Raw genomic sequence first — 27489 nt, 5'->3', positions numbered from 1 at the left:
GAAGAGTTGAAATGGTTTGCCATCATAAGACAAAAGGAGTTCAAGGTCCTCTGGTTACCAAAGAAGTCAATAGCTTGAAAAATATTTGTATGTTTGAAAAATATTTAGACTAAGTGTGGGATACTATATCTGATTTTAAGTGTGGTTCCAATTAGGATTTAGGTGAAATGCAACACAGAACAACAGGAGAATTTACAGCTACATCTAGAAACCATCATGAAAAAGAGTTAAGATACCCAAAGGAGTCAATGCATGAATCTCTGTTCTCTTCCCTTTATCTTCTTCTGTATAGGTTAAATCTTTGTTATGTAGCAGAACTTTTTATACCCTATGTGTTGTACTGTGTTTGTACAATGTGGTTGTAGACTTCTGTTCACCTACTTACCAGGAGTATACCCTAATGCAAAATTAGTTGTATTTGGTGTAATACAAGGCAAATGTTGGAGAATTCATAACAGGCTCTAAAGCACATAAAACTACATATACTGGATTGACTTTATTCTATTTTAATAGCACATACATGCACAATGCACGTACAGTTAAAATATGTTATTTGATTAGTCAGGAAAATCTCTAAAGACTTTAATATTTGTAAAAATAAATAATAATAATAAAAGTAAAAAAGAAAAATCAAGCCGGTAATGGCAATCCATTAGGCAGAATTAGTTTGGAAAATGGCATTTATGAACAGTGTCCATTTATAGAATTTTAAAATAAGCACTCATAAAAATGTACACCAATTCTAAAAGAGAAATTGTATATAAAAAGAGAGCCAATAGATTTCTTTATCAGAGTGAATTCATAGAATACAAAATAAAATATTACAAGAATAATTTTTCAGCTATATATATTAGTTTCTGTACATAATCTAAGTAATGTTCAGACGGATAGTTAACAATGAAAATACATACAAAATGCTTTTTTATTTTACAAGTAGAAAAATATAACATGGTTCTAGTGAACCATGGCTTTAATACTGTGCATAAGTCATATAGATTTTACAAATAAATTATAGCTTAAAATATTTTTGACACTAACAAAACACATTGTGAAATATGGTTTATATCCTGGCTTATCACAAATTAGCGCCAGTCAAATGTCCGACCAACAATATCAAAAAATTTCTTATTGGGTTCATGGAAGTGTTCTTGTAATTTTTCCATTAACACAGAGTCCACATGTGGATGTGCCCTTCCTTTCGACTCATGCAGACAGCGATCCCGTCCACCATCTCTTAAACAATAAAACCCTTTTGTCTTATTGAAGTAAAAGTTTGATGCATTTATTTGTGGGGATAACTTTAAGAACTTTTCTACCTTCTCCATCTCTGGGAAGGGATCTTTTATTAATTTGTCACCATCCACAATGTGTATGTGATGGAGAGGGAAATACTTCAGCCAGTTTTGCATGTAAGTATAGTACAAACTTCGGTTTATTGCTTTGTAGTCCACGTTGATTTCTCCATTTGTTAACAGAAGTTCTTCTACTGGAGGGTAGAGCTTCTGTTTTTGTTTGTGGTTGTGGAAGACCTGAGTATAATCTGAAAGAACTCTCTCAATTGGGTCTCTTAGAATAAGAAGTATTCTGATGGACTCGTTCATTTTATGAACTCTCTCAGGCACTTTCATTGATGTAAAGTATGCTGGAGTTTTTTCTACAGTAAGCTGATGAGGGTAGGAAAAAGGCATTTGTTTCATATACCATTCTAAGCCTTTATTGTATTGCTCTTCCCAGTCAAAGAAATGGACTTCACTTTCTGCTGCTGAAATATCTGGATGAAGACTCAGCATCTCCAACAAGGCTCTAGTTCCACCTTTCCGCACTCCAATAATGATTGTGTGTGGCAAATGCTGATGAGTTATGTTAGAACTGTTTATCAAGTCACTTTTAATGAAACTCTTCTTGGAGTTATCAATGGAGGTGATGAGCGAGTTCGTCATTGGCCTTGAGGACACCAAAGTAGGATGAACAAAAATGAGCACAATCCACAGTAAAAAAGCTGCCATGACAGAAGTTCTTTTACTATTTTCGCTCTTCCAGTTGCGTAGACAATTTTCAGTTTTCAGGAAGATGTCTTTGGAATAACATAGGAACGTTTCACTGACCCAATACATAGCTTCAAATGTTAAGTCACTGAAAGAAAAAAAAAATGAAAGTTAGTATATTCAAAAAGCACAATAAAGAACGTAAATAAAGCAATTGAAGATTTTCTACGTGATACTTATTATTATTTTTTTATGTAGGGCTCAAAATATGAAATGTTATTTTGATAGATATGCTAATACTACTCATAAGAATCTGGAACAAAAAAAAATTGTTTTCTGATGTTACTAGTGTATTAGTTTGGAACTCATGTCTACAGGCATTCAAAGATTTCAAGGAACAAATTTATAGGGCTCAGGATTCAAGCTTTTGGACACTTAAGTTAAAATGCATTTGTCAGAGCTTCTCATAGTTTTTAGGATTTTACTACATTAGTTAATGTTGCATTGTGTCTCTATCTCTTACTGTGTCCGAAAACGGACATTAACATTTCCACTGCCTTTTTGTGAAAGAATCGTTTGAATCTGCACTACTTTGTTCCCTGCCTGGACCGCTCCCTGTGACTAATCAATCTTCAGCTGAGAGTTGTAAAAGTAATCCAAAGTCAGCGAATCAGGGTCCGATTAACAAAGAGGTTAAACATAAGCAATCTCTTAGAATTGGTAAATCAGAGGTTCTGCAAATGCTAAATAACTTTTTCTTTTGTATGAAATGCATTCAGGAAAGTGGAAAACTTTTTCTGATTCACTAAATGTGTTTACAAATGGCTAACAAATGACTATTTGGAAGGGGGTGTTTTTGGCATTCCTTCCAAATATCAATTTAGTACCTTGTACAGATTTGTAACCAGATTACACAGCAACATTAAAAAAAGTTACTGATCCCCAAGAGATGGCATTGTAACCCATTTGCAAAAAACAAGGAGACCTTTGTAAGAAAAAAAAAAAAAAAAACACACACAATTGGAGAGTATATGATGGGGGAACACTGCCAACTCTCAAAACAGGGCTGAATAAAAAAATACTTTATGTACAGGTGGAGTTATAGTAGTCTGCTGACCTTAACAAGCCTTCATCCCAAATACATGCCCTACTGCATGATTATAAATAAGGTAGGTCAAACTGAGACCCACTCTGATGCCTTATCTTGTGAACTGACCTAATTGTACATAGATTGGTTAGCAAAATAATAATTGCAGCAGCCTTTTTTGACCATATTTTTAATTCATCTGGCCCAAAGTATTGTTCTTTTGCTCACAAGACCTCTCTCAACTTCTTGGCTTAACACGATTTGGCGAATGTTGTTGCTATGTAATCTGAATAGGTATATTATCTTCTTTATTTTTCTAGAGTGTATTTTTAAAAACATTGCTAAATAAAAATACAAAGGTTTGGATTATATGCAGGCTTGCAAAGCCTTCCTCCTTTTTCCAACCCTACACATGAAGACAAATCAAGATTATAGTATAAGACATTCAAGTAATGCGTATGTGCAGTACTCATACTTTTTGCCAAGCACCAATACGAGTAATGTTTATCAGTGGAGTAGTGATAAATCTTCTAATAGAGGTTGCTGCTTGTAAACCTTTTGGATTGGGAAGCAACATATGTGATGTACCGATCTCATCACCTATAATTTGAAATTAAGCTTTCTAGTTTTTGCTATACCTATTATCCCAAGAATAAAACATGGTGGTATATAATGGATGTCAGGGACCTGCACCTCCGGCAAGGGATCCAAAATCTGTTGAATGTACTGTACCAGATTAGTCCAATTATCTTTGTGGTCAAATACTGACAGACTTATTTAGATTCAACCTGTGCTGCATTCCATACTTAAGTCAATGGAAAACTAGAGATAGCAAAAAACACTATTGTCTCTCTAAGAAGATCCAATCCTCCCGGCACTGCTATGACTGCACTGCATTAGCACTGTTTGAACTTCAAAACCCTTTTTGAACTACCACATCATCCACTACTGGCCATATAAAAAAACTAAAACTCGCCCTAAAGTGATGCAATCATTTTGGTGGTATTAGTGTCAAAGATAAAGCCACTTCCTCAGCCTTCCTACCCCTCCATCTCTGTTTGAAAAAAAAAACTCTTAAGATTTGAGTGGGGATAAAAGAACCAGCTATTCTGCTGATCTTGTGTTCTATAATCACATACTTGTAGCACTGAGAAATAAAACCATGCAATATGCTCGTTTTATACCCCTTCTGAAGGTGCTTAAAAGTGGTCACTTAGGGGTGTAAGAGTGATCTAAAAAACTACAAATAAATAATGTCTATCAGTAATTGCCAAAAGGAAGTATATTAAAACATGACGTTTAAATGAAGATTCTAAATATAATTTTGCTATTAGCTATTCAGGGCTGGTGAAAAAGTGAGTGTCTTTGCCGTGACGTCTTGCAGGGTTTGTAGTCCGCCAATCATTTTCTAATCATACACCTAGGTCACACAATGGACTATTGAGGTTTAAAATTGTTTGGCTGGAATTCCATGTCCACTACTTTATGGAGCAAACCACAAAGTGGTTGCTTACCCACAACTGTCTGAATGGAGCCTGTATAAGGATACCATTGCTCAGACCAAAGGAAAGACAAATAGTTAGTAAACGCAGCTAGTGATTCTGCTTTTTAGCAAAGGAGGCTTACCAGTTTTCTGTAGCAAGCTACATTGTTGCTTTCTATAATTTACGCACTAAAAATGAAGGTTATAGATAAGCCCTGCTCTTCAATCAGACACGTTTATCGCTGTCCACTTGAAATAGGATTATGAATGTTGTAAACTTTGTACGCAAAACCAAGCTTGGCCTGATATTCAGGTGAGAAGAGGAATCTTGCTTACAGCATCACTGGACTTGGGTTCTGGAATTGCTGTCCTCAGTCTAGGTTTCCAGAACTGCGGTGTGCAAAATATTGTAGGTGGGTTTAACCCTAATCCCAATGCCATGAAGCTTGTATTTGCACTTACTTATCTTAGCTTGAAAGGATTTAAATGTGGGAAGGTAAACAAGACAACAAAGGCTTCAATTCAAGTGATTGATGGCTATGACAAAGGCTACATGTTAATTTTGCTATTAACACTTTCTAGATTAGACTGATCCCACTGTTGATTATGAGATTTAAACATCAGAGTTTAATTTATTCAATGTTTTTTGAAGGGACACACATTGCCTCCCACTTCCTTGTGTGTGTTATGGTGTTCAGTACATAAACTAGAGCAAATGTTCATTTGTAGCAGGAAAATACCTAGCTGTGACTATCCATCCAACATTACCTAGTAGTTACCCAAGCCATAAACCTCAAAGTTTGTTAATTGTGTTATGCAGATTTATAGAGGGCACTGTCATTCGGGAGGGTATCTTGGCACTGAGCATCTGTGAATCCAGCCAAACCTATTGTCTAGTGGCACTACTTGCAAATTCAGGTCTTCAAATACTTGTGGCATTCAAGAAGAGAGGAGGCGGCTTTTATGGGTAGTGACAAGTTGTTCCATTCTTTAGGAGAAGGCTTGACTGGCGGATCATGGGATGTGTGCAAGTAAGAGCCCAGACGAGTGGAGGTGTCTGGAAGTTTTGTGAAAACAGATGCGACTGATGAGGTATGTTATGTCAGTATTATGTAGTGCCTTGAAAAAGTGTGAGGAGTGTAAATGGTGCTATTGTGTGTACGGGAAGCCAGAGCTTCTGGCTGCTGAGTTGCAAATGGTCTGCAGTATTTGAGTACGTTTTTGTTGATCCTGTCAGAGAGAGTATTCCTTTAGTCCAGCTTGCGTATGACGACAGCGTGCATAACCGCATACCTTGATGCTGATTGGGAGCCATTGGAAAATCTCCCTCAGCATCTTTAGTGCAGTCATGGCTCACCATGGTTACAGTGGGCAGGGCAGGGTAGCGCATGGGGGTGAATAAATGTAAATTAAAAATGAAAATGAAGAAAATAAAAAATAAACTTACCTGCCCTGTGGCCAATCCTGACCCTGCATAGAGCAGCGTCAGGATTGGCTGGGAGTGCCCTTGCCTACTGTGCATGTATGTTTGGCCAGCCAGCCAAACATACATGCGCAGCGAGGGGAGTGCACACTGCACTCCCCTCACTGCTAGTCACCCCATGGCCCCACCCCTTTCACAAGGACGGGACAATAAACATAGTTGACTTGGGCAGTCATGTCGTATTTGTGGTTGATGACGATCCCCAGGTTCTTGACAATGTCGGTCCTAACTCTGTTGTTCACCAGATGCTCTTTTTTCTTTTTACTGAATATTTCCTTTTATCAGTAAATACAGATGATTTTCTTGTTTGAGCAAAGCGTAGAGGAAAATATTATTAAGGAATCGCAGTACGTAGAGATAAGCTTAATGAATTGGACCCAGTATAGAGCCAAATCTTGCCGCTGCTGCCAAAGCAAGTCAGGTACACGTATTTATGAGGAGAACAATCCGGGTTCGTTTATCAATGTGCACTTCAAGCAATCTTTCAATTTAATGTATTCATTTAATCTCTAAGTTAGAAAACTGAGAGAATCTGAATATACTTTAGAACAAGAATGTAAGAATTAAGGCATTAAACACGTCTTCTAATAAACTTTGTAAGACAAATGTATTTCGGTTGTTCTAAATACTTAGACACAGAAACGATATTCAAGCAAAAAAAGGACTAAACGCGAGCAGTACATGGATATTATGGCGGGGATTCTTTCCGGGTGAAGTAATTCAATTGCCGACATTTAGCCACCCTGTTATGGCTGTACCCTGAGTCTTTGCAGTTGAGTTCACCACTAAAAAGATTTCCCGTCCTTGACCGAGAGTTGCAAAAGGTAAAAGATGCAGCGAAGAATTGGAAATGGTTTTCAAAAAGCAAGTCTGCTTTTGCATCCCTGGATAGTAACACTGTAAAGGTCACACAAGGTAGTGTGCCAAAAACATTCTGAACCTCAGGCAGGCACCAATCTGTGTTTAAAACCACAAGGGTTTCAGGAATATCACACTTGTGGGTTTACAGAGCGCGCTCGGATCTGTGCGTCATTCCCCTAACCCCCACAGCACTTTCAAACCAAATCCAGATTTATCAAATTAACTTTCTCTCCTCATTGGTTTTGTTTATTGTTGTGTGAGTTAATTTCACTCCTCTCTGGATTTTGCTCTGCTGTGGCTTGGCATGGAATTCCATTGTGCTTTTTCCCCTAATATCACTAGCAGTTTGCAGATACATGTCTCTACAACTGAGCAGAGAGAGAGACTGCATTTTCATAATGATTGCTTAATGACCCCCTTTAATGAGAATGGCTTTAACATGATTAAACAAATACAGCTCTCACGAATTCCCCATGGTTTTTAGTGGCAATGTAAAAGATGAAAACATGTTTCCATCACTAGAAGAAAACATTTTGAAAAACATATCTTTTAGAAGTAGACTCACTAGATCTTACAGACAGAGGTAGGAGTTTAGCCACCCTTATCTACTGGTTGTTTTTTATTGCCATTCAAATATTATCAACCCACATTCTTCAGCAATTCAGCCACTGGTGAATTGTTTCTGACAGTAATAAACAAGCATTTGCAATGCAATAGGCCAGGGTCAGTCATGCATGTATCTGTATCCCGGTGAGAAGGAAAGATAACTGATATTTACCACACATATAAATACGTTGAGGCTGTGAGGGGAGGCAGAGAGGATCACTTTAAAGCATCTGCTGCAAAAGGATTAATGGTCATATGAATTGCACTGGCTATAGCCAATACTCTGAAAGCCAACGTTTGTCCAGGGAAGTTCTCACATAGATGCAGAGATACACATTGCAATATGAGAAAAAGAACACTCTGCCCAGTTATTGTTATGAGTTCTGTTATAACAAATGTGCACATTGTAAAAGTCTAGATTCATATTACAGAGAGGTTCCCAAAAGACAAGGTAATTTTATTATATTCATATACAACTAATATCACAAAAGGGTCTTTGGCCGCCAAGCTGCCAATGTTGTATAGACTATCTCTGCATCAAACGCTATATTCTAGCACTGCTTTTTAAATTCTTAGGCCCAAATCATAACTTCATCATCTTACTTAATAGAAGAAAACTGTACATGACAAAACTGAAATAGCCCACATAGATTTCTGAACTCATGGGGCAATATGAAACGAGCATGTAAATGCAGAAACTGACTGGCAATATGTGCGTTGTTCATCAAATGTGGCTAGACAAGTATAGGAGGAAATACAAAAGCAAATGAGAATTCACATATGTCTGCAAGTCTCAATCTGGGCATGTAAAGGTGTTTCTGACATTTTATAGTACATTAAGGGAAATAGAAGACCCAGCAATGAGTCAGGGGGGCACAGAGACAGAAAGAGTCTAATGCAGCATGACACTGGGAAGAGAAATATAATATGAAAACTTTTAAAAAACAAATGAAAGAGTGCAAGGGCATTTGGTGAACATATAAAGCAAAGGTTTTGCAGCACAAAATTGTTAGACTAGTGTGTACGTTAGGAGGAAATAGCAACAAAATAAACTAGAAACAAATGTTTCAAGCTGGAGCTCTGAAAATAATATGCTAAGTTTAATGTGATGTGAGTGAAACAACATTTCCTCTCATCTGGAAAAGTTCGCAGAAAGAAAACAATGTGGGTGAAAGTACGTACTAAGACAAAACCAAACCAGATATGACGGCATCTGCTGTCTTGGAACACAAATCGTTAAAGCATATGTTGCTTCCCATTCTTGGTCCTTCAAACAAGCAGCATGCGGTTCAAAGTGTGTAAGACTGGTGGTCTTTTCTCAGATAACCCCCAAGTTGTTGCTTTTTTTGTGCCGCCGGGCCCAAGCCTGCTCTGCAGTTACCTGGAGCAAAGTGCCGCTCCCCTACAAAAGGTGGAGGCAGTGTTGCGCCACGAGGCTGCTCCTAGCAGTGGGACAGCAGACCGCACCGCTTTGAGGAGTGTCCCTCTGGGGACCCATGCAGCGTGTGAGTTTAACTGTGGGATAAGCAGTGCCTTGAATTCCATGGACTGCTTTAGAGTTGCACCGCATGTTACACTGAGCCCCTGGGCAATGAAAGGTGCTTGGCGTGGAAGGAGAGAAATCCTCATGCAGCCCACCACAGCCCTGAGCAGCACTTTCGCTTTGCGAAGCAACATCGCTCACAGTGGTCTGAACAAAGCAATGCAGCACGCCCCGAACAAAGGAAATACACGTAAGCCATCAGCTGTGCACAAGTCAATTCAAACAAATTGCCTGTCGGCAGGGAACAAGTAACAAGAAAAAAAGATTTCCAAGAAACATGTAAAGACACAGATGGAATGTTAACAGTAGTTAGGCACTCTGGGCATTACCAAATAACAAAAGGTGGGACCAAAAAAAAAAAAAGAAATAGCCACTTTGAACAACAATACAAGTTACCAATCAAAAAACATGGGTGGGATGTAAGCCCACAGACTGATCACAGCATGTCTCGAAGAGACAGTGGGCTGGCTAGGCTTGACCTGAAAATGGAGTTGACTGCCACTCCTCTCTATTAAATTGTATGTTTGGAGGCAATTTTAATGCAAAGTGTGCATCAAAGTCTCTTGATGCAGGAGGTGATGCTCTGTTTGCTCTGACTATGATACAAGATTGAGGGCTAGAGCTGGGGAGGTAACATGTTACACATGATCTGGTGAATTTATGGGAATATTTCGAAAAAGTTGATGGCTATCCTCCTTTGTTTTGAGGGAAGGGCATACAAGCATGATTATATATTTGTTGCTGGAGGCATTTTGTTCTGTGTTATTAGAGGTAGCATATGGGAAACTTCTGAGAGTGACCATAACGCTCTATTTGCGACTTTCTCCCTACCCTTTTTGAGAACTACAGCCCCACTGACAGTCCAGGAACTACCATTGGTTCAGGATAAGAGCCTCAGGTTGCACTGGCAAATGCAAAACCGTAGTGAGTTTCAGGCTAAAATACTTCAACAGTATCTGAGGACTTAATGTTGCTATCTTTCGGAAGCACCAGATGGTCCTAATACCCTGGGTCATTTGAAACGCATTGCTGTTATTTGAGATGTGTCTAAAGCAGGTGGTTTCATTTTGCATGTAGATTTGCTAATAGGTATCTCAGAAAACCACTTTTGGTCAAACCCAGGATCCTGCATAAGGTGACAAGCGCTAGGAGACACTACAGACAGGGAATTAAAACAGGGAGGAATTAACTCAAGGCTAATGCTAATCAAAAAGATACCAAGACCTTCTGGTCCATGCTCAGGGAATGTAAGGCAAGGGGAACATCAGATAATAAAATATGGCGCTAACTATTGGGTTAAGAACTTTTTCAGCATATATTGTTCTCCTGTTGATGTTGATTTTTGCACCTGGCTCCCTAATAGGTCATTGGCAGGACACCATCTGCTAGTTTTTCAGTACACAATATATGCAAAATATTTACTATGAAAAACTGTAATTGGATATTTGAACTTCCTGAAAATTGTAATAATTACACAAATCAGCTATAGTTCAAGGTAATGGTGAATTGGGCCTGATGTTTCCGCAAACTTCGTTGCAAAATACCCTACACACCGGATCTGCCCATCACCATGCTGGCAGAGCTGCCACATGGGGGAGACTGAGTGACTGTGGGGGCAACTGTGGTTGGGTATCTGTTCCTAGAAGGTTCACTCATGTCTTTCAAAGACTTTTGCTTAGAATTTGACTTCCCTCAAGGCCACTTCCTGCTCCATCAGGCTTGAACAGCAGCCATTTTGTAAACACTGGAAGAGGTGCCTGACGGAACCAATCCAACATTATAGCTGCCACCACATAGCTCTCCCCTCTGGCACCTTCAAGGCAGTCACATGCCTCTAAAGGGCATTAAGGAAATATCTTTATAAACCATTAGAACAACTGTGGGCCATATGGGAAGAAGATCTAGGTGTCCCAATATCTGAGAATGACTGGGAGGCTATACTAAAGAGAATCCTGCGAGTGTCTAGAAATGCCTGCTTTAAGCTCATCAATTATTATGTCCTTCATGGAGCATACTTGACACCAGAAAAGATCGCCAGCTATTTCCAGATTGCAGAGGCGGCATGTCCTAGGTGCAGGGAGGTCAAGGCTGATCTCCTTCACATATCTTGGAAACTATAACCAACACAATTGGGACACTAATAAAGAGGGATATACCACACACACCTGGGCACTGCCTCCTCAGTTGGTTCCCTCACACCCCCAAAAAGAAGGGTACAAGTAAGTTCCAGGACTTGGCATATCTCTTGACCAAACTGGAGATCGCCAGAAAGTGAAAGGCCCCTAGAGGAACCTGCTTTTCCACCTGGTGCAGAAAACTGATAAAATGGGCAGGCTGTGAGGGGAGGGTTATGATCAGAGATGCTATATGAGGGACTGGCACATTTGAAGCGGCTTAGGCGTGAGAGACCCTGGCAGACAGTTTGATGTCCCCAGAAGCTGACTCACCTCCAGACACTCCAGAGAGGGCACCAACGAAAAAGGGTTGCAGGACTAAGCTATGCCTAGCGTGCAGACTGACCTCCAATGCCACCCTAGGGCTCCCCACCATAGAAATCACACAAAGAGATGTCCTCGCATTTCACTTTCCTCATTGCACGCCTATTGGGCACAGTGTTTTAACATTACAGACTACATTATAACACTAGTCAGAAGGGGAGGGTTGGGTGAGACTCAGATGGGGTTTAAATGTATTAATTTCCCCCTTCCTTATAGATCAAAATTTGTTGTAACATGTAAGCACATATTCTTATTGCAATTTGATGGTTTGCATATACAGGGGCTTTTGTTATAAAACTCAATAAAATATGTTTAAAAAACATATTTTTTGGGGGGGAGAAGTCCTATGCAGAATAATTCAAATATGGAACTGAGGGCAATATATGCTGATACGTTACAGTACACAGCTATATGTTTCATGTCATGAAATGAGTATCTAAAGCATTAATGTAGACTCTGTACTAAAAAAAAAAACTAAAAAAAAAACTAGGAAAGGGTAAGATGAGATAGTGGTCTAGAGAGAAGGAGATTTTAGAAAAGAAGAAAAATTTGGAAAAATTAAAAGTGGAAAAGAAGATAGGGGTGGGCACTATAAGAAATTGCAGGTCATATGTATTAGGAGGAGCTGATATTCAAAGTGTTTTTTTCTAGGTAAAGATCTAGTTTTAGCCATAGTAGACAGAAGGATTTGGTGTTGTAATCACTGTTGTGTATGCTGCGTTTGCGCTTCTTGTAAAACAAACCCCAGCCCACCATGTGTGGTATGAATTGTTGTTGTTGTTTTTCCGATTTGCCAGAATGGTTTCACATCGACACAAAGTAGTACATCTACCAAGTGTCTATCCCAAATGTCTAGAAGTAGGGCAGATGAACAGGTTATGAGCAATAAATAGAGAATTAAATGGTTTAGGGTGAGTGTAGTGTTCAAAATCATCCTGTTAAGGACCGCTTCGATTTCCACCCAGTGGGTCTAATATGATTGCAGTAAAAGATTAGGTGATCTAAGTCTCCAGGAATGGAACCACAATGCCAGCAGGTTTCTGAAATCTGGTAGGCCAAGTTCATGTAGTTGCACTGGAGACCAAAAAGATCTATGAGCCTTCCAGTACTTGTATTAGTAAAGTGAGGAGAGGGGGCATTTTGTGATGGCAAAGGGAATTCCAAATTCCCTGCCAGGAAGATGGCGGTAAGGTCTCAATATGGTTATGAAAGCATGACTTCCCATTTCATTTGAATGTTTTTATTGTTTGGCTTAGAGTTTTTGCAAACATTTGTACATTAGTGAAGCAATGTAAGGTGTATTTGTTATTTTTTTTAAGGATGCAAAGGCAATCTACAACTTCTCGAAAAGTCATAAAGTTGAAGGTGTAATTTCTCAGAAAGCATAGCAAAGAATGAAGAGTACTGTTATCCCCATGGTCCGTAATGAAAGGGATGCCATGTGCAGCCTAGTGTTTCTAGTAGGTTAATGTAGGATGGGTTGTAAGTAAACTATTCAACCAAATTTAAGCTAACTTAGATCCCCTATTTTATCTAAGTTTGTATTGCTGTCAGTGTATCCTTAAGGATTAGAAATGAATGAAGACCCTTTAGTTGTGTTATCATAAAGGTGCTAATTAAGGAGAAAGTACTAGTTCAACTTCAATATCAACCGTGGCAGCGCATGAAAGGGAATCCGAATTCAGCCACCAGGTGGCTTGCCAAGCAAGAGATGCAATTTAGTAACTTCTTGGGTTTGGGAGGGTCGGGCCACCCTTAAATCTATTTGTTTGAAGTTCCTGTAATGACATTCTTGCTCATTTATCTTTCTATATAAAGTAGAATATTAGTATATTAATAGTTTTTAGTGGAAGAAATCGCTCTAATGAGAAACATACTTAGGAAGAAGTTAATTTGAGTATAATTTAGACTGTTTCTATACGTCCCCACCATGTGATAAACCTAGGTAACCACATATCACTTAAGTCTTTAATCTCAGCAGGTACAGTATTCTCTATGTTCAATCTAGTTTCTTCAATCATATTAGAAAATTCATTGCCTAGGGATTTTTATCTAGAAAGCTGTCAATTAAGGTTAGCTTGAGTGGGTATATTTGAAAGGCAAAAGACATTCAGGGAGAATACTTCCGTTGTTTCCTTATTTAAGGATTAGCCTCATACTATAGCGTCTGGAACGTATTCCCGGTTATTTGCATATCACAATACCGAAAAAACAAATCTTCCTTTTCACTGCCATCACTTCAGGGCATACAGGAGCCATATAATGGCTGCTCACATCACCTGCTTTCCCCTTAAGTAGGCATCCAAAAAAGCTATGAAGCACTATTGAAGGACAGATGGTAGTCTATGGCTTCTCTTACCTTCTGCTGCAACACCCTTTAGGAAGAACTTACAGATGTAGGGGAAAGTTATGTCACACTGTGGTATGACCACCTGTCATATCACTGTGAATCTCTTCCATTCTTTGAAGCAGGATTGATGCCAAAACAGATGTCAACTTCAGTGCCTGCTCCCTGCTCTCTAACATATAGTGGCTGCAGTGCACTCAGTGAAGACGTGAGAAGAGGCCAGAGGCAGGTGGCACTTGGCGACAGGATGCATTTTTTTCTTTCAATAAATGTTAAGGAAAAGGGAATGTAGAATGTAGGAGTCAAATTTTTGAGGGTAGCAGGACACATGGAGGTCTTGATTAATGAATTTCAACGTAAAGAGGATGGGGATGACAAAAGCAGGTGAGATTGCAGAGGTGGCAGGAAGCCTGGTATCATTCATACAGATTTAGTGAAGGAGAAAGATGTGAGCACTGGGAATGGTACAACGAGGCTCCATTTTTGTGAAGGAGAGACATGGCATCCCATTCTCTCCTTAGCTTGTTCTTAAAATCGATTTGAGGAGGCCTAGAGGGGGCAAATATGACTTAAAATTGTAGATCAATAGTTATCAAGAGAGCCAAGGATTTCCACTCAAGGGTACTAAGAAATACCATAAACAACGTGAGCACTGATCTCCACGTCTATAATGTAACTTTCACCCATGGTGGAAAGAAGAGCTGGTAACACAAAACGTGGTCACTACATTGCATCAGATTACCATCAAAGAGAAATCAAAGGAAACTATTAGGTTATGTGTGTAACCTCCACGCAAATAATTATGACAACTAGTCGCCAGAGTGAATTAGCTTAGAAAATTAAAGTCATAGTTGTTGATGTTGTTCTCTTGGGTTGTTAATAGCTATCACTTTGCAAAAAGCAAACATTTTCACTTGGATTATCAAACAGTATTTGTTGTGAAATGAGCACTACACTAGACTGGACCTATACCTTTGTGCTGCTTTTGAAATCGTACCTCTGCATCTGTAAATGCTGGGCAGGAGTTGACAAGAAGCACTGCTAATGCCAATCTGCACTTGTTTGAGGGCGATTCCACTTTCAAACCTTGTCACTGAGGCAGCAGTGTGATATTCAGTGTCCGGTTGAGCATGATCCCATAGCCCAGCATCTACTACAGCAAGGTGATGCAAGCAGTGAAGCTGTTCTAGTATACTGCAGGTTTTAACGCACAAGCAATTCTTCAAAAAGCCACCAGGCAGTATAAGACAGATGTTGCATCCTTTTCAGAGCATGAAATTGTTCTCTTCGAATTTGGGGCTTTGCCTCCACAGTGAGAAAAATCCAATCTTAGAACTTACTCAGAAAACCTGATCGATACGCTCATGCTAAAGGATATTTCTCCAGAAAACTAATATTTGATAGTCATTTTGTCCAGCTACACCAAGCTTTCCTAATATTCAGTTCCAAACTATTCCAGTGTGCCTCAATTCCACAAGACCGCTGAAGACAGTAATTTGTCAGCCATTTTCTGCCATCCACTGATCTTAACATACAGCTAGAATAAACTTTATTTTCAGCCAAGGTGAAAACCCCCTCCTGCCCCGACTAGTTGTTTATGCCTGAGTTCCTCTGGGATAATATGGCCTTCTTCAGTGAATTAAAATCAAATTTATGAGAGAAGTCCACGTTTGGAGACCGGGGACAAGGTAGTCCTATAGCAGGGAGGAGGCACATATGGAAAAAAAAAAAAAAAAACACACACACAAAAACACATTTTTAACGAGGCAAAAAGTGCAGTCATATGCCCTTTTAGAAGTGATGATTTGAGTAAAATCAGGATCTAAAACATCGCATGAGAGAAGGAGAATAAATCAGTTGCACAGAGTAAGGCACAGTTAACAGATATGGAGATGAAGGCAGAAGTGATGAGATGTCGATAATACGGTCACATATATTGTGGCAGGAATGAGTTGCAAAGAGAGTAGATGCTGTATGGTTAGCTGCACAAGTACTTTCTTTCCAGCACTTCTCGGGTTGTGGTGACAATTAGTGGTTAGTCCTATCAATGGACTCAAGGTAATGAACATTCACCATGCCAGCTTAAATTCAGTCCATTTCTCTTTTTTATTACTTAAAGTTCTCACGGATGATAGATGGATATGGGAAATTGAACCTATAAATGAAAATATGTACAAAATAATAATTATTTAAGAAACCAATGGAAAGAAGTCTGAGGCCGAATTTAGAGCAAGCTACTCCAACGAGTACCGGGAGCTCTCCAGCTACCTGTAAGTAGTTCTCCTGTGTGCAGTCCAGGCTACTGGATTAGAAGCTTTTGCATGGTTGAATTAATATAAATATACCAAAATTGATAGTGTATATTCAAGGCGAAAATGCAGTTATTCTCAGAATGCACAAGCTAATATTTGAAGAAAAATGGCCGAAATTCCAAAATCATGAGGCTTTGGGGAGACTTTTTACAAAACTTCATTACCTTGGTGCCAGGGGGATTGCAGCTATGGCTATTATGCATTACCCATGTAGATGCACAGCATTCCATATTAACTTTTTAACATTACTGCTGGCAAGCATATCTGATGTACTAAGGTGATCTCTGGTAATAATTCTGGATTTAGTAGCAGATAATGTAATCTTGTCTGATGTGGCCACTACTAGAAAACTACTAATATTAGTAGTTCTTAAATTAGGAAAGGTTGGAAACCCCAGATTTAGATGGTGCTGGTTGGCCAGCCAGCCTTCTAGTTCAGTGGCATCTTCTTCCCTGACAGAGGACTTCCCACCAGCCTTACAGATCCTTCCCAATCTGGCGGGAATCGCTATGCCATCATTGTGACCGCTTTTGTTGTGGTTGTTCTAAAGAGTTTTGAGTCGACACCAACCAGGTATGATGCCCCTGTTCAGCAAGCTTTCTTCATTTTCAAAAATAAACTTCCAAAGTGGGGTCTGGTCTTGAAAAACCTGAAGAAAGCTTTCATTCTCCGCGAGGAGGTCGTTGAGCAATATTTCCTTCCCAGAGCGCATGCTTGAAATCAGGATTTTTATGTAGTGATTTTAATTTTTTGTGACAAACAGGTGAATCTCGCTAAAAACTGATTAAAGGTATTCACCTCGCTACATGTACAAACGTATCACATGTATTGCCACTCAATATTCCTTTCAGGAATTAATTTTCGATTCTGCATATTATTGACATTTTAATTAACACATTGTCAATACTTGAATGAATTACAGGATGCTGCCAACTGTTCTTGTTCACACCACAATTGGAATTCTGACTGCTACGATATTTGAATAAAGGCAGAATGTTTTTGGCTTCGTTTTGCTCTCAGGAAAGACGGATCACGTGTTAATAGCTGCAGCCTGCCTTTCGCATGGGCTTGATTGATCATCAAATCTGTATGAACCCCGAAATGTGGACATGTTTTAAGGAAAAAATAAATACCGATTTGATTTTACCACCCCTTTCACTTTAGAATGAATAAGAGGGATGGATACATGCATTCCAAACTTCATTTCCAACGAGGAAAGTTTCGCCTTTCTCTACATGATACAGCTTTATTCCTCAATGCTCATGTCAGTTCCATATCAACTGTAAATTTATAAAGAAATTGCGCACCTACCCGAACAACTAGAAAAATGTTAAATATGCACCGAGATAAAAAAAAAAAATAATAATTAAACAACGTAACAAACTCAATACAGATGTTCTTATCTTCTGTTTCAAAAATGTAAAATATGAAATTCGGGATGATGTAAACAGATGGTGCTGAAGTGGCTAAAGCCCTGACATTCAACAACCATCCCCCTGCCTGTTATCACACGTGGCTGACCTTTGATCTCTTTTTCATAAAATCACTCTGTTCCTGATTTTATGTCAGCTACAGAAGGTTGTAAAAACCCTTTCCACTCATAACTCACGGTAAGTGCTCTCCTTATAGCCCTTTTCTTAGCTGCTCAACAGTCAGCCTTTTTTTGTTCTATAAAAATCTTTGAATGTTTTTAGTAACATGCTTCCAGATGCTCACTTTGAAGCTAAACTTTATACTACCTCACGTTTCACCGTGCATCTGTTTTTCACAACTTAAATCTGACCATATTTTTCTTTAACTCGTAGCATCTGTCTGGATCAAATTTCAATTCTTTTAAACATCCCTTTGCAGCCAGTTCTACCAGTCGTAAGTGGTAAAATATAAACAGTTTGGTACTGAAGAATGAACGGACGCCATTTAGGGGTCGGATTGCGACCCCTGGCTTACCTCTTGCGAACCCTGGAACAGGTTTTGCGACCTCTGACCTCGGAGTGGCAGATTTAGCTCAAGGAAAACATAGACAGCTTGTCCCTTTACGGATGTCAGCTAGGACTCCACTCTGTTTTCTTTCATTTTTGTATACACTAATTGGGAATAATGAAACATTATTTGCTATTAGTGAAATAAAAATGATGTACAATTAGCTGAAATATGACCTTTCCTTGCTGTTGAGGTAAGTACAAAAAATGCTTTTAAATGTATGTTGTGTGCGTGCTTGTGGGTTAGTGTGTGTTTGCATGAGAGAGTGTGTATAAGTGTGAATGTGGGTGTAAGTGTAAATGTGTGTCATGTGTAAGTATGTGAGTGATACTGAAGTTCGAAGTTCGTGTGATGTCATTTCCCGCTACCCTTGGCATTTTGGTGAATTGACGTTCATGAGAATAACATAGGAGTTTAATACCACAGAGACCTTTTGACCAAGCCACTAAACAGCCAGATGCATGTGTAGCCTAGCAATTCATATCTTGACTTTGTGTACCTCCAGCCTCCTTTTCCAAGTTGTGTGCCAACTTTTCCAGCGACTTACAGCTTTTCCGTGCTCGTCGGACTTTTCTCCCCTCTAAGAGCCAAGAAACAATTGATCCTACCAAAGCGCGACTCCACCGACTTGGTCTTCAGAGGCTACTTTCACGTCGTGTATGTTTGTCATCTGGGGTATATTCTCCACTGTGGTGGCAGACTGGGGTTGTGCCTGTTGGTCAAGGACCTGAAGGCGTACACACTGCAGCTATGCTGCTTGCTCAGCAGGATTTGCCAGTGTTAAGATTCTTCAATGCAACTAACTACATGTACTCAACATAGATTTTTTGTAATTTTGTACATTTACTATTGTGTCCATCTGCCTTTTTTGGCACTGGAACCTCTCTAGTGGCTCTTGGTAGAACAGTGAAGAATTAAAACTACACACACCTTAAAAGGATTTTACTCTAGGAAGATGGTAAAATCTGGTACCTCTGGTGACAGCAGAGCCCTCAAAACCAAACATAGTTGGCCAAGCCACTGCAGGTGCAGCAAACATTGCGGCAAGTATATGGGGGCGCCTGCTCACAGCAGTGGAAAACATTGGAATCAACCACAGTTAAAGAACATGGATATCATAATTTCAATGTTAACCTTCAACCTCTTTGAAGGCTTTTCAAGTATCGTGCCCTAAAATTAAATATAAATGTGCCCTTAACAAAATGTACAATTTGAGCACTTTATTAGTGTCATTTGCAACCCCATCATACCCATGAAGGCACTCAAACTTGACTACTGTTGCACGCCACTGTAATCCAACCTGTGTAACAGACCACACTGACATGTTAAAAACCCAAGTGATCCATTGTAATGGCACTACATCTCATGAAGTGGTACAAGAGGGCTCAACTGAGGTCGATGTAACATTCTGATGCTTTTCTGAATAAAGACAAACACTGGCACAGTAGAATACCCTTATTGGTGCTATGATTAAGCAAGTTTTCAAAAAGCCACATTATCCTTGATGTGGGCCTTTGTTCGATTTCGGAATGATCTAGAGGCACTGTTATCAGAGAGTGTGGATTCTTGTGATAAATGTGAAGAGTACTTGGTTCATGATTGACAGTTCAAATGCGAAATCCCTACACTGCACACTGAATTTGACAATCCTAATTCGCAGAAGTAGGCTTTTTGGAATTTACTATGCACAAAATGCATTTGCAACTATGGTGGAACTCTGACATCTGCCAATTCATTTGTATGGGTGGTTTGAACTGTAAAATGTGGAGAACCCTCATACAGTCTTAGGTTTGTTGATCATCAACAAAAATGGCTAGGTCGTTTCTTATCGTGATAATGCTCACAAATGTGATGCTGAAATTTCCTCAAAACATAAGAACCCTATACTTGAGGCGGATACGGCTTTTTTCACCTCACATTTAACAAAGAGAGCAAGTAATACAGGTAAGTGACGGGTTAAAAGGCAGACACTAGATTATTTATATTTCATAACAAAGTTTTTCATGGTTAGGTTTGAATATGCACAGAGAAAAATGTAATAGAATGTGTTTCAAACATAATTTGTTGGATGTGTTGAGTGATGGCTCACCAAGGTCTGTCATAGTAGATAGAGATAGAGATAGGGGTAAGTGCTGCTTGTTTTTGGTCTGGCTATAAGAATGGCTTAGTGAATTGGATAAAATGTACTCTAACATTCCATTCATGTTCTGGTGCAAGTCTGCATGTAAGCGTCTCATGCCTGAGCAATCTTGTTGAATTATTTTGACGTCAATGTAGCTCAGTGGGGCACGCAATTTGAACAGAACAGCTTCTCATACATGAGTGTGACTATCAGCGAAGATGTAAGTGACATAGTCTCAATTTATGGTGAATACTGACATCAATTTATATATGTTGGGTGGTTTTGGCTTGCATGGACCATTGTTCTTATTTTGCTGCAGTGGTTAGTTTGTTTGTTTCTATCAAAGTATACATTTTTTGTGACGCTTATCTAAAATTGCTGCATTCTATATCAATTACTCTTGGTCAGAGTGAACCGGGACAAGGTACATTGCTCCTTGATATACTGCACGATTGGTTGATATAGGGAAGAAAGTCTGGGCTCTCCTGTACTTTGGAAAGCCTATGCAGTGTTGGGTAGTGTCTATGTGTGTTTAAGAGCTGCATGTACGCATGTCAGTGAGTGGCCTGGGGATTTAAAAGACATCAATGCACCATCATTAATGGACCATAATCGGATGAGGACGTACAAGTGTCATTAAAAGGTCTGGTGCAGCTACACCCTTGACATGTTCCTCACAAACTCACAAATGTTTCTGCAACAAAGTGGAAATGGGTAATTAGCCAGGAACTGTGTTGTAACAACATCTAGCCCAAAGGATTGTGCACTTTCCCGATAACTTTACGAAATCTTAGAACAAATGAGTTTAGCAATATTTGCACATTTTGCAGTGTTATACTGACAACTGAGCATAATGTAAATCATATAACAGATCTACGGAGTTATGGATCATCTTTTCTTATGAGCAACACCAAGCTCACTCATAAGTGGTGAAAGAAGTTAGGTGACTTGCACAGGTTCCCACGGGAGAGTCTGTTCTTTGGTATGCTCACGCTCACACAGGCTAGCATTGTTTTTTTCCCGTTGTGATTAAGGTTACCAGTGCCAGCAGGATTGTGAGTGAGGTATGTAATTATATTTCTCAAGCTTCTTATCCATTTTTTCTCTTTTGCCAGGATCATACCTGTCTATTAAAAAGATCCCACTGTCCAGTCACCACTCCTACTCTTTTAAAGACCCTTTCGTTGCCGCCAATTAGGATTAATTTCTGAAATCCATCCAGAGGGGTGCCCTTGGGTAAATCCTGCAGCAGAAAGAGAATTGCTACAGAAGCCCCATTTCGGGGGAACATTATCTTACAATGTTAAGCAGCAATATCCCACAGGGATCTTCTATGTGTCATCAGAGTTATTGTATTCAGTGTCAGGTATATCACTTTAGCAGAAAAATATTACTTAAAAGCAAAACGTGCACTAAATGAATGTTCCCTTTGATAGCATCGAGGTCAGAAATGCCTGGTTTCTGTTTTAACTAAAACAGAAAAGGGCATGTTTTCAACAAGAGGGAGGCGGGAAAGATTACTCTGCAGAAAAAAGCTTCAAAGATCTCTGTTGTTTAGTACAGCACTAAGTGACTGATTTCAATCATTACACACACAAATGAATAGTGACTGCACTGAATGATCACCGTTCAGCACCACATAGTGGTCGTTTTTCACATTAGCGAAGCCTGGAGAGAATAACCTTGTTGATTGTACGTCTGTTAGGAACTCTGGAAGAATGAGGGAGATGTTTTTTGTCTTGAGAGGCACCTTGGTTGCAATGCTATAGAGGGATTCACTTGTTGATGCACGGGACCGATGACAGCAGGGATCTATGATTTTAAGTCACATATAGTATATCATAACTTTGCTGAATAGCATACGTTGGCTTTGTATGGACTCATGCCCTGCCAATACTTACATTCTGTATCCTTTCTGCATCATCTAGAAACGTGAACTATAACAGCAGCAGCCGTACTGAATGAGTAACCTATAAACTACTCTAGTCTATAGTGACAGGGGAAGGCCTTGCCTTCTTTATTCCCCATTATAAACTGGTCATTTTTACATTATTTCTTTCATATGTGAATGTTCTCCTCCATTATGCTTACTGGGATGCTACTCATATATTGTCTAAGGAATGCAAAAGCCTGTGAGGAATTCTCCCAAAGGTGTTGCAGAGTGTGTGCATGATAATGGGGTTATAGCAGGGTATTCATATGGGTTTGGAAATAGAGAACAGCAGGTACCTTATGTTCAAATGTAGAAAGATAAGAAAAGCCTCTTTCAGTGGCAATATGTCATTTATCAATGACATTGATGAATCTGCCAGAGCCTGGCCTTTTCCACGTCTAATTGGCAACAGTAGGAATTCAAGTTTTTTCGATACACCTGACCGGAACCCAAGTATGGCCAAAAATGTGCAGCAGGGTCTAAGGACAGGTGGAGTGGGATATCTCCTGTGCTCAAGACCACAAGGTATGGCTGAAGGATATGTACATCAAGTCTCGAAACAAGAAGGTTTAGTGGAGGGTAGTAGCAAAAACCATGCCCTGTGCTCAGAGTGTAGGATATTGCAGGGGGCTATGGCGAAGTGGGGGGGTACAGCAAGGCCTGATGGCCATGACCCCTTCTCATATGAGGACCTGAGAGCTGGGGTACATGCAAGTTCAAATATACTGTAACAAACCCAAGAGGTTCTCTAACAAATATGTTATTTAAAAAACATACGGTTCTCTAACGAGTAAACAAAAGTATATTAAAAACGTATAAAAAACGTCAATTAAGTGGATGCTATGGGTATGCCATGAAACAAAGAAATGCTGAAGAATTCTAGTTTTGATAGCCAAGCAGAACTACACTGCCGGCAGAATGCACAGCTTGTGGCCCGACATACGACATCACATATGAAAATAAAAGGACGTAAATATATGCAACGGTAGAACAGACCGTTTCCCATATGGAATCTGAGGGGACACCTAGATTGGGATAGTGGTACTGCAGCTTTACAGCTGCAATTTATTTAGCAAAATGTTTGCTTGCAAGTGGAACAGCTGCTGCTTCAATTATAAATCTTATTTCTGATGTTCAATTTAATTCTCATGTCGATATGGCTTTCATGTCCATGTAGACAAGAACGTCAGTAGATTTGCTTTGGGACTCCAGCCACAGAACTGTTATAAACGTTTGCAAGGATATTGATGCACAGTGTGTGTGTGAGTCTACAGTAGTTCTTCTCCACTACACATACACACAAACTTAAATGTTGTCAGGATTATACTTGATGGGGAAAGTGTAGTCCTGGTGTATTGTACTTTATACTGTGCTGGCAGCCACCCATTCGCTGCTACAGTACAGTAAGCACGCACTTGTATTGTGTAATGAAATGGTCTAATTTAATTAATATTGAGTAGATAAAAGGTTGTACTGACCTCGCAGAGATTTAAATCAATCAGTCTGCCCTGCAAACTCCATGAATAATTCTGCAGCACTTGTATTAACCCTGCTACCTCCCTAGGTTACTGATAGGCATTTTTAGGTCAAGTGCGCAAGCGCTTTGGAGTGTTGTAATCTAACTGTGGGCTTTTAACCACGCCCACAACATGCCCATCCCTATCACTCGTTCATGGGCTTGCCTTTCAAAAATCCTTTATCTTTCGTAAATGCTTTATGTTTGTCCCTCCGTAGGGCAGTTTTGTTACCACCTTGGCCATCGACCGTGTTACCTGGATAATTGCACGTTTACCAATACGTTTTACTGAAAGCAAACTTATTTTTCCTTTTGTGTCTCTCCTTCATGATCATGCTTATGCCGGCCGTGGCGCTAATGTCAACTGTTTTACTTTTCATTTTCAATGTATGTGGCAAGAAAAGTCCAATTAGGAGTTTACAACTGTAAACAGCTCTATCTCGAGCAAACGTGAGACCCATTGCATTGCAAACCCTTGTTGAATCTTCTAAGCCATAAATGTTCATGTCTCTGCCATGCCTCTCCCCGCCACCCTCCATTACACCATTGCCTTATATAAGCGTTCCCACCATTCTCCTTGCCGAGGGCCTTTCTGTTGAACGGTCTGATATCTACAGCTTTCCTTTTAAATCATTTACTGCTACTGTCATGAGATTATTGCACAATATATACTTTTGTTGACTAGAATTTGGGACCCAGCCAACACATTTTGGCTCTATTCGTGTGAATCAGTTTCCGGTAGCTTATTCTGCACCAAAACACAATCTGTGACCACATTACATATGAGGCACTGCAAAATATCTGCACCAGTTTTCCAGAACACCTGGATTGTCCTGCTTTAGATTAAATAAAAAAATACATCTTCACTGACTGACCTGTGCAGGAATGACGGGTTTGCACAGTACGCGGGTGTCTTTTTGTACTGGCCGACACAAGTGTCAGTTCAAATAGCATAGCTAATGTGGTCCTAGTCCTCTGCACTGTTATAAAACCTCAAAACGGTGGGGGCAACTGATGTAAAAAGATAAAATAAAAAAATAGCTATTACTGACGGGAAACCGCAATGCGCGCCAATAGCCAGTCCATAGATTATTGTGGCTCTCAATGGACTGTGAACGCCATACATTAGCCTGGACACTTTCCCTTTTCCAGTGCGAGTGCTGCGTTCCACACTGCCACTCACTATCTCGGTTGAGCGAGAATGAATTATCGCCTTCAAATAAAACTTTGGTAACCACTGATTACCTTTTCTAAGAAACCAGGAAGTTGATTTCCTAATCATAGGAAATACTATGTTGGTGAAGTTCATTTAGTAAGCATGGCACACCTCAAGGTGGAGCCTAGATAAAGGAGTGGCCCCAGACCTTTGGAGCACGAGGCACTAGACAAACATAGCGCCAAAGAAGTGACGAAAGAGATCAGACAACACTCAGGACTGCATGGATGGGGCACGGAGTGTAAATAAAAGAGAGCGTACAACGTGCCCGGAACTTCCTGTTGCTGCACCTGCATATGATATGACCCGTGGGAACTGTATACTGCAGACATAGGTGCGATTGTACATGTTATGCGTCAGCCGGAAGAGAACCAACGTCCCAAGAGACGTGTGTCACCAGTGCGCTAGGAGTGTGTCGCGGGGACAATTAACATGCACGTGTCTACTATTACTCATACACAGGGAGAAGGCAGCAAAGGTCAGCGCGCGACTGACCCACGTGTTCCCTTGCTGTGCTAAAGAGGCAGAGAATTAAACAAAAGGCTAAAAACACTGAGCCCACCTCTTCCACAGATCCTAACACACTACAACTTATAATGCAAGAATGTTAGTTTTAAAGACGTGCATACCTATGACAGAATTTAAACCATAGTTGTCAAAACCAGTATTATCCACCAATAAAAAAGGGCAGGAATTAGGTCTGAAGAGGTGGGTGTTTAAAGGTCATGGTAGAATACACGTTCATAGATAGCATAGCCACTTTGAACTGATGATGCAGGGATTTAAAATAAGGTAAACAACAATCTGAAAGACAGCTAAACAGGCATGCACACTGGGCATATGTCATGATAAAGTGACGTTCCTTCCATGCCTGTAACGATGAAAAGTATAATTGGTGACAATAAGTATGAATTAAATAAATATATTGAGCCAGAACATGGAAGAACTGGCGTTTTCGTCTGTCTGGCATTTGAATAAGTTATAGATTTGGGATAAATATTTTAGATGGAGGATTGAGCCTCGTCCTCCCAAACAAGCAAAAGTGACATACGAGGACCTCCCCTCCCTTCATTATAAACGATGGGCGGGGGAGACGGTGAGCATTTAGTAAATTACACACGCTTCCTCCCCTCTATGGCCGGGGCGGACTCGCTGTACCAGCTGGAGAATCCACACAGTCTGAGCGCAGAATTCTAGCGAGCACACGCTTCCTCCAGCCTGCCGGTCACCCAGCCACTCCCCCTTCTCTCACCTGGGACGTGCAGGTGGTGCAGTCAAGTCTCCTGAGCCTGACCCATGAGCGCGGATAGAAAGGGACGGGTCCGGACTGCGTCGCTCCCCTCCTCCGCCACCCCGCATGCCCGGTCCCCGTTGCCGCCAGACGAGCTCTGAGCTGCCCAGCGAAAGACGTCTGCTGCTGGCAGGAGCCGCGTGTAACCTGCCCTGGTCCGCGACTGCCAGTGAATATCAGGCTCTCCTCCTCCTGCGTCACTATCCTGCCTGTCCCGCCCACCCTGAGGCCGGACTCGCTGCCGCTCTCGCTCTCACACCAGCCAGCAGCGTTCACTGCTCTTTTCTGCGAGGAGTGAACAGCAGAGGCCGCCGCTGCCTTTGTAAGCGGATGGTGATGTTTGGTCTTGAGCTGGCGACAGTCCCTGTCAAACATCGATAGGGACTCTGCACACTCACTGCAAGCTACTCGTGTGTGTGAATACATGTTCTACACTCTGAGTTACATTTTGTCGCAAGATAAACAAAGCAGTTTTTTAGGTACCTCTTTGTGGGTTGCTGAGGTCACTCAAAAAGGTTCTGATTTTCGTAGTGTCTCAATCACTCATATTCTCCTCACACCACTTTCCTACAGTCTCTCGGTGATTGCCACTTACGATCTTTTTCTTCTCACATCTTTATGAAATATCCCATATACATTGCTGACACACGTCATTGACTCCTTCCACTTCTCACTCACCTTCCTTAAGTACTTCATTATTGTGTTCCCCTCCTTCTTCATACACCCACCTACTTTCTCTCGTGCTCACCTGTAAACCATACAGCTGTCATGGGTGCACCAAGTTACTACAGAGCTGTGGTGCTCAGGAGGATGCTTGCCTCTGTGCTGCTGCTGGGGGCGGCACAGCTCTGGCAGGGTGGTCGACAGAGGAGTCCGAAAAGACAGTCTGGCTGTTCTTTTACATGTGCGTCCGTCCGCTGGACTGAATGGGGAATTGTAACCCCATAGGTGTGGTTCTCTTGACTGTAGTGCAGGTGGGAAAGTGGGGCACGATAACAAGTGGGGTATCTTGAGTTAACAATGACCCCACATCTCCCAAAGTATCTGGTGGGTTGATATGCTGGAGGTGAAATCAGTTCCCCAGCAGTGAAAACTGTTGCGTGGTCCACGCCTCACTGTTCCAGCGGGCACAGGAGAAGAAAAAAAAAACATTCAGATGCCTGACGGAGCCAATCAAAAACTGGAAGCCCAGAAAACAACAGAAGGCTACTGGGCGATTCGATTCA

At 40.5% G+C, this 27489-nt stretch overlaps 1 protein-coding gene across 1 annotated transcript; it reads right to left on the bottom strand.

Moving 5' to 3' along the window:
* Positions 1 to 763: 763 nt before the first annotated feature.
* Positions 764 to 26544, bottom strand: HS3ST1 (heparan sulfate-glucosamine 3-sulfotransferase 1). The gene is made up of 2 exons (XM_069202797.1): positions 26225 to 26544; positions 764 to 2133 (listed from the first exon to the last, which is right to left on the bottom strand). Exons 1-2 carry the CDS (start codon positions 26329 to 26331, stop codon positions 1083 to 1085), a joined length of 1158 nt encoding a protein of 385 aa, XP_069058898.1. The 5' UTR covers positions 26332 to 26544; the 3' UTR covers positions 764 to 1082.
* Positions 26545 to 27489: the final 945 nt, after the last annotated feature.

This window comes from Pleurodeles waltl, chromosome 1_2, assembly GCF_031143425.1.
Source record: "Pleurodeles waltl isolate 20211129_DDA chromosome 1_2, aPleWal1.hap1.20221129, whole genome shotgun sequence".
Taxonomy (NCBI): Eukaryota; Metazoa; Chordata; class Amphibia; order Caudata; family Salamandridae; genus Pleurodeles; species Pleurodeles waltl.
The sequence above is the reverse complement of the archived record's forward strand: the minus strand, read 5'-3'. Positions and strand labels throughout refer to the sequence as shown.

Coding starts and splice junctions, on each gene's coding strand:
- HS3ST1 (XM_069202797.1), bottom strand. CDS start 26,331: ATGCGGGGTGGCGGAGGAGGGGAGCGACGCAGTCCGGACCCGTCCCTT. Junction 2,134..26,224: donor GCACCACCTGCACGTCCCAG/GTGAGAGAAGGG, acceptor TTTTTCTTTCAG/TGACTTAACATTTGAAGCTA.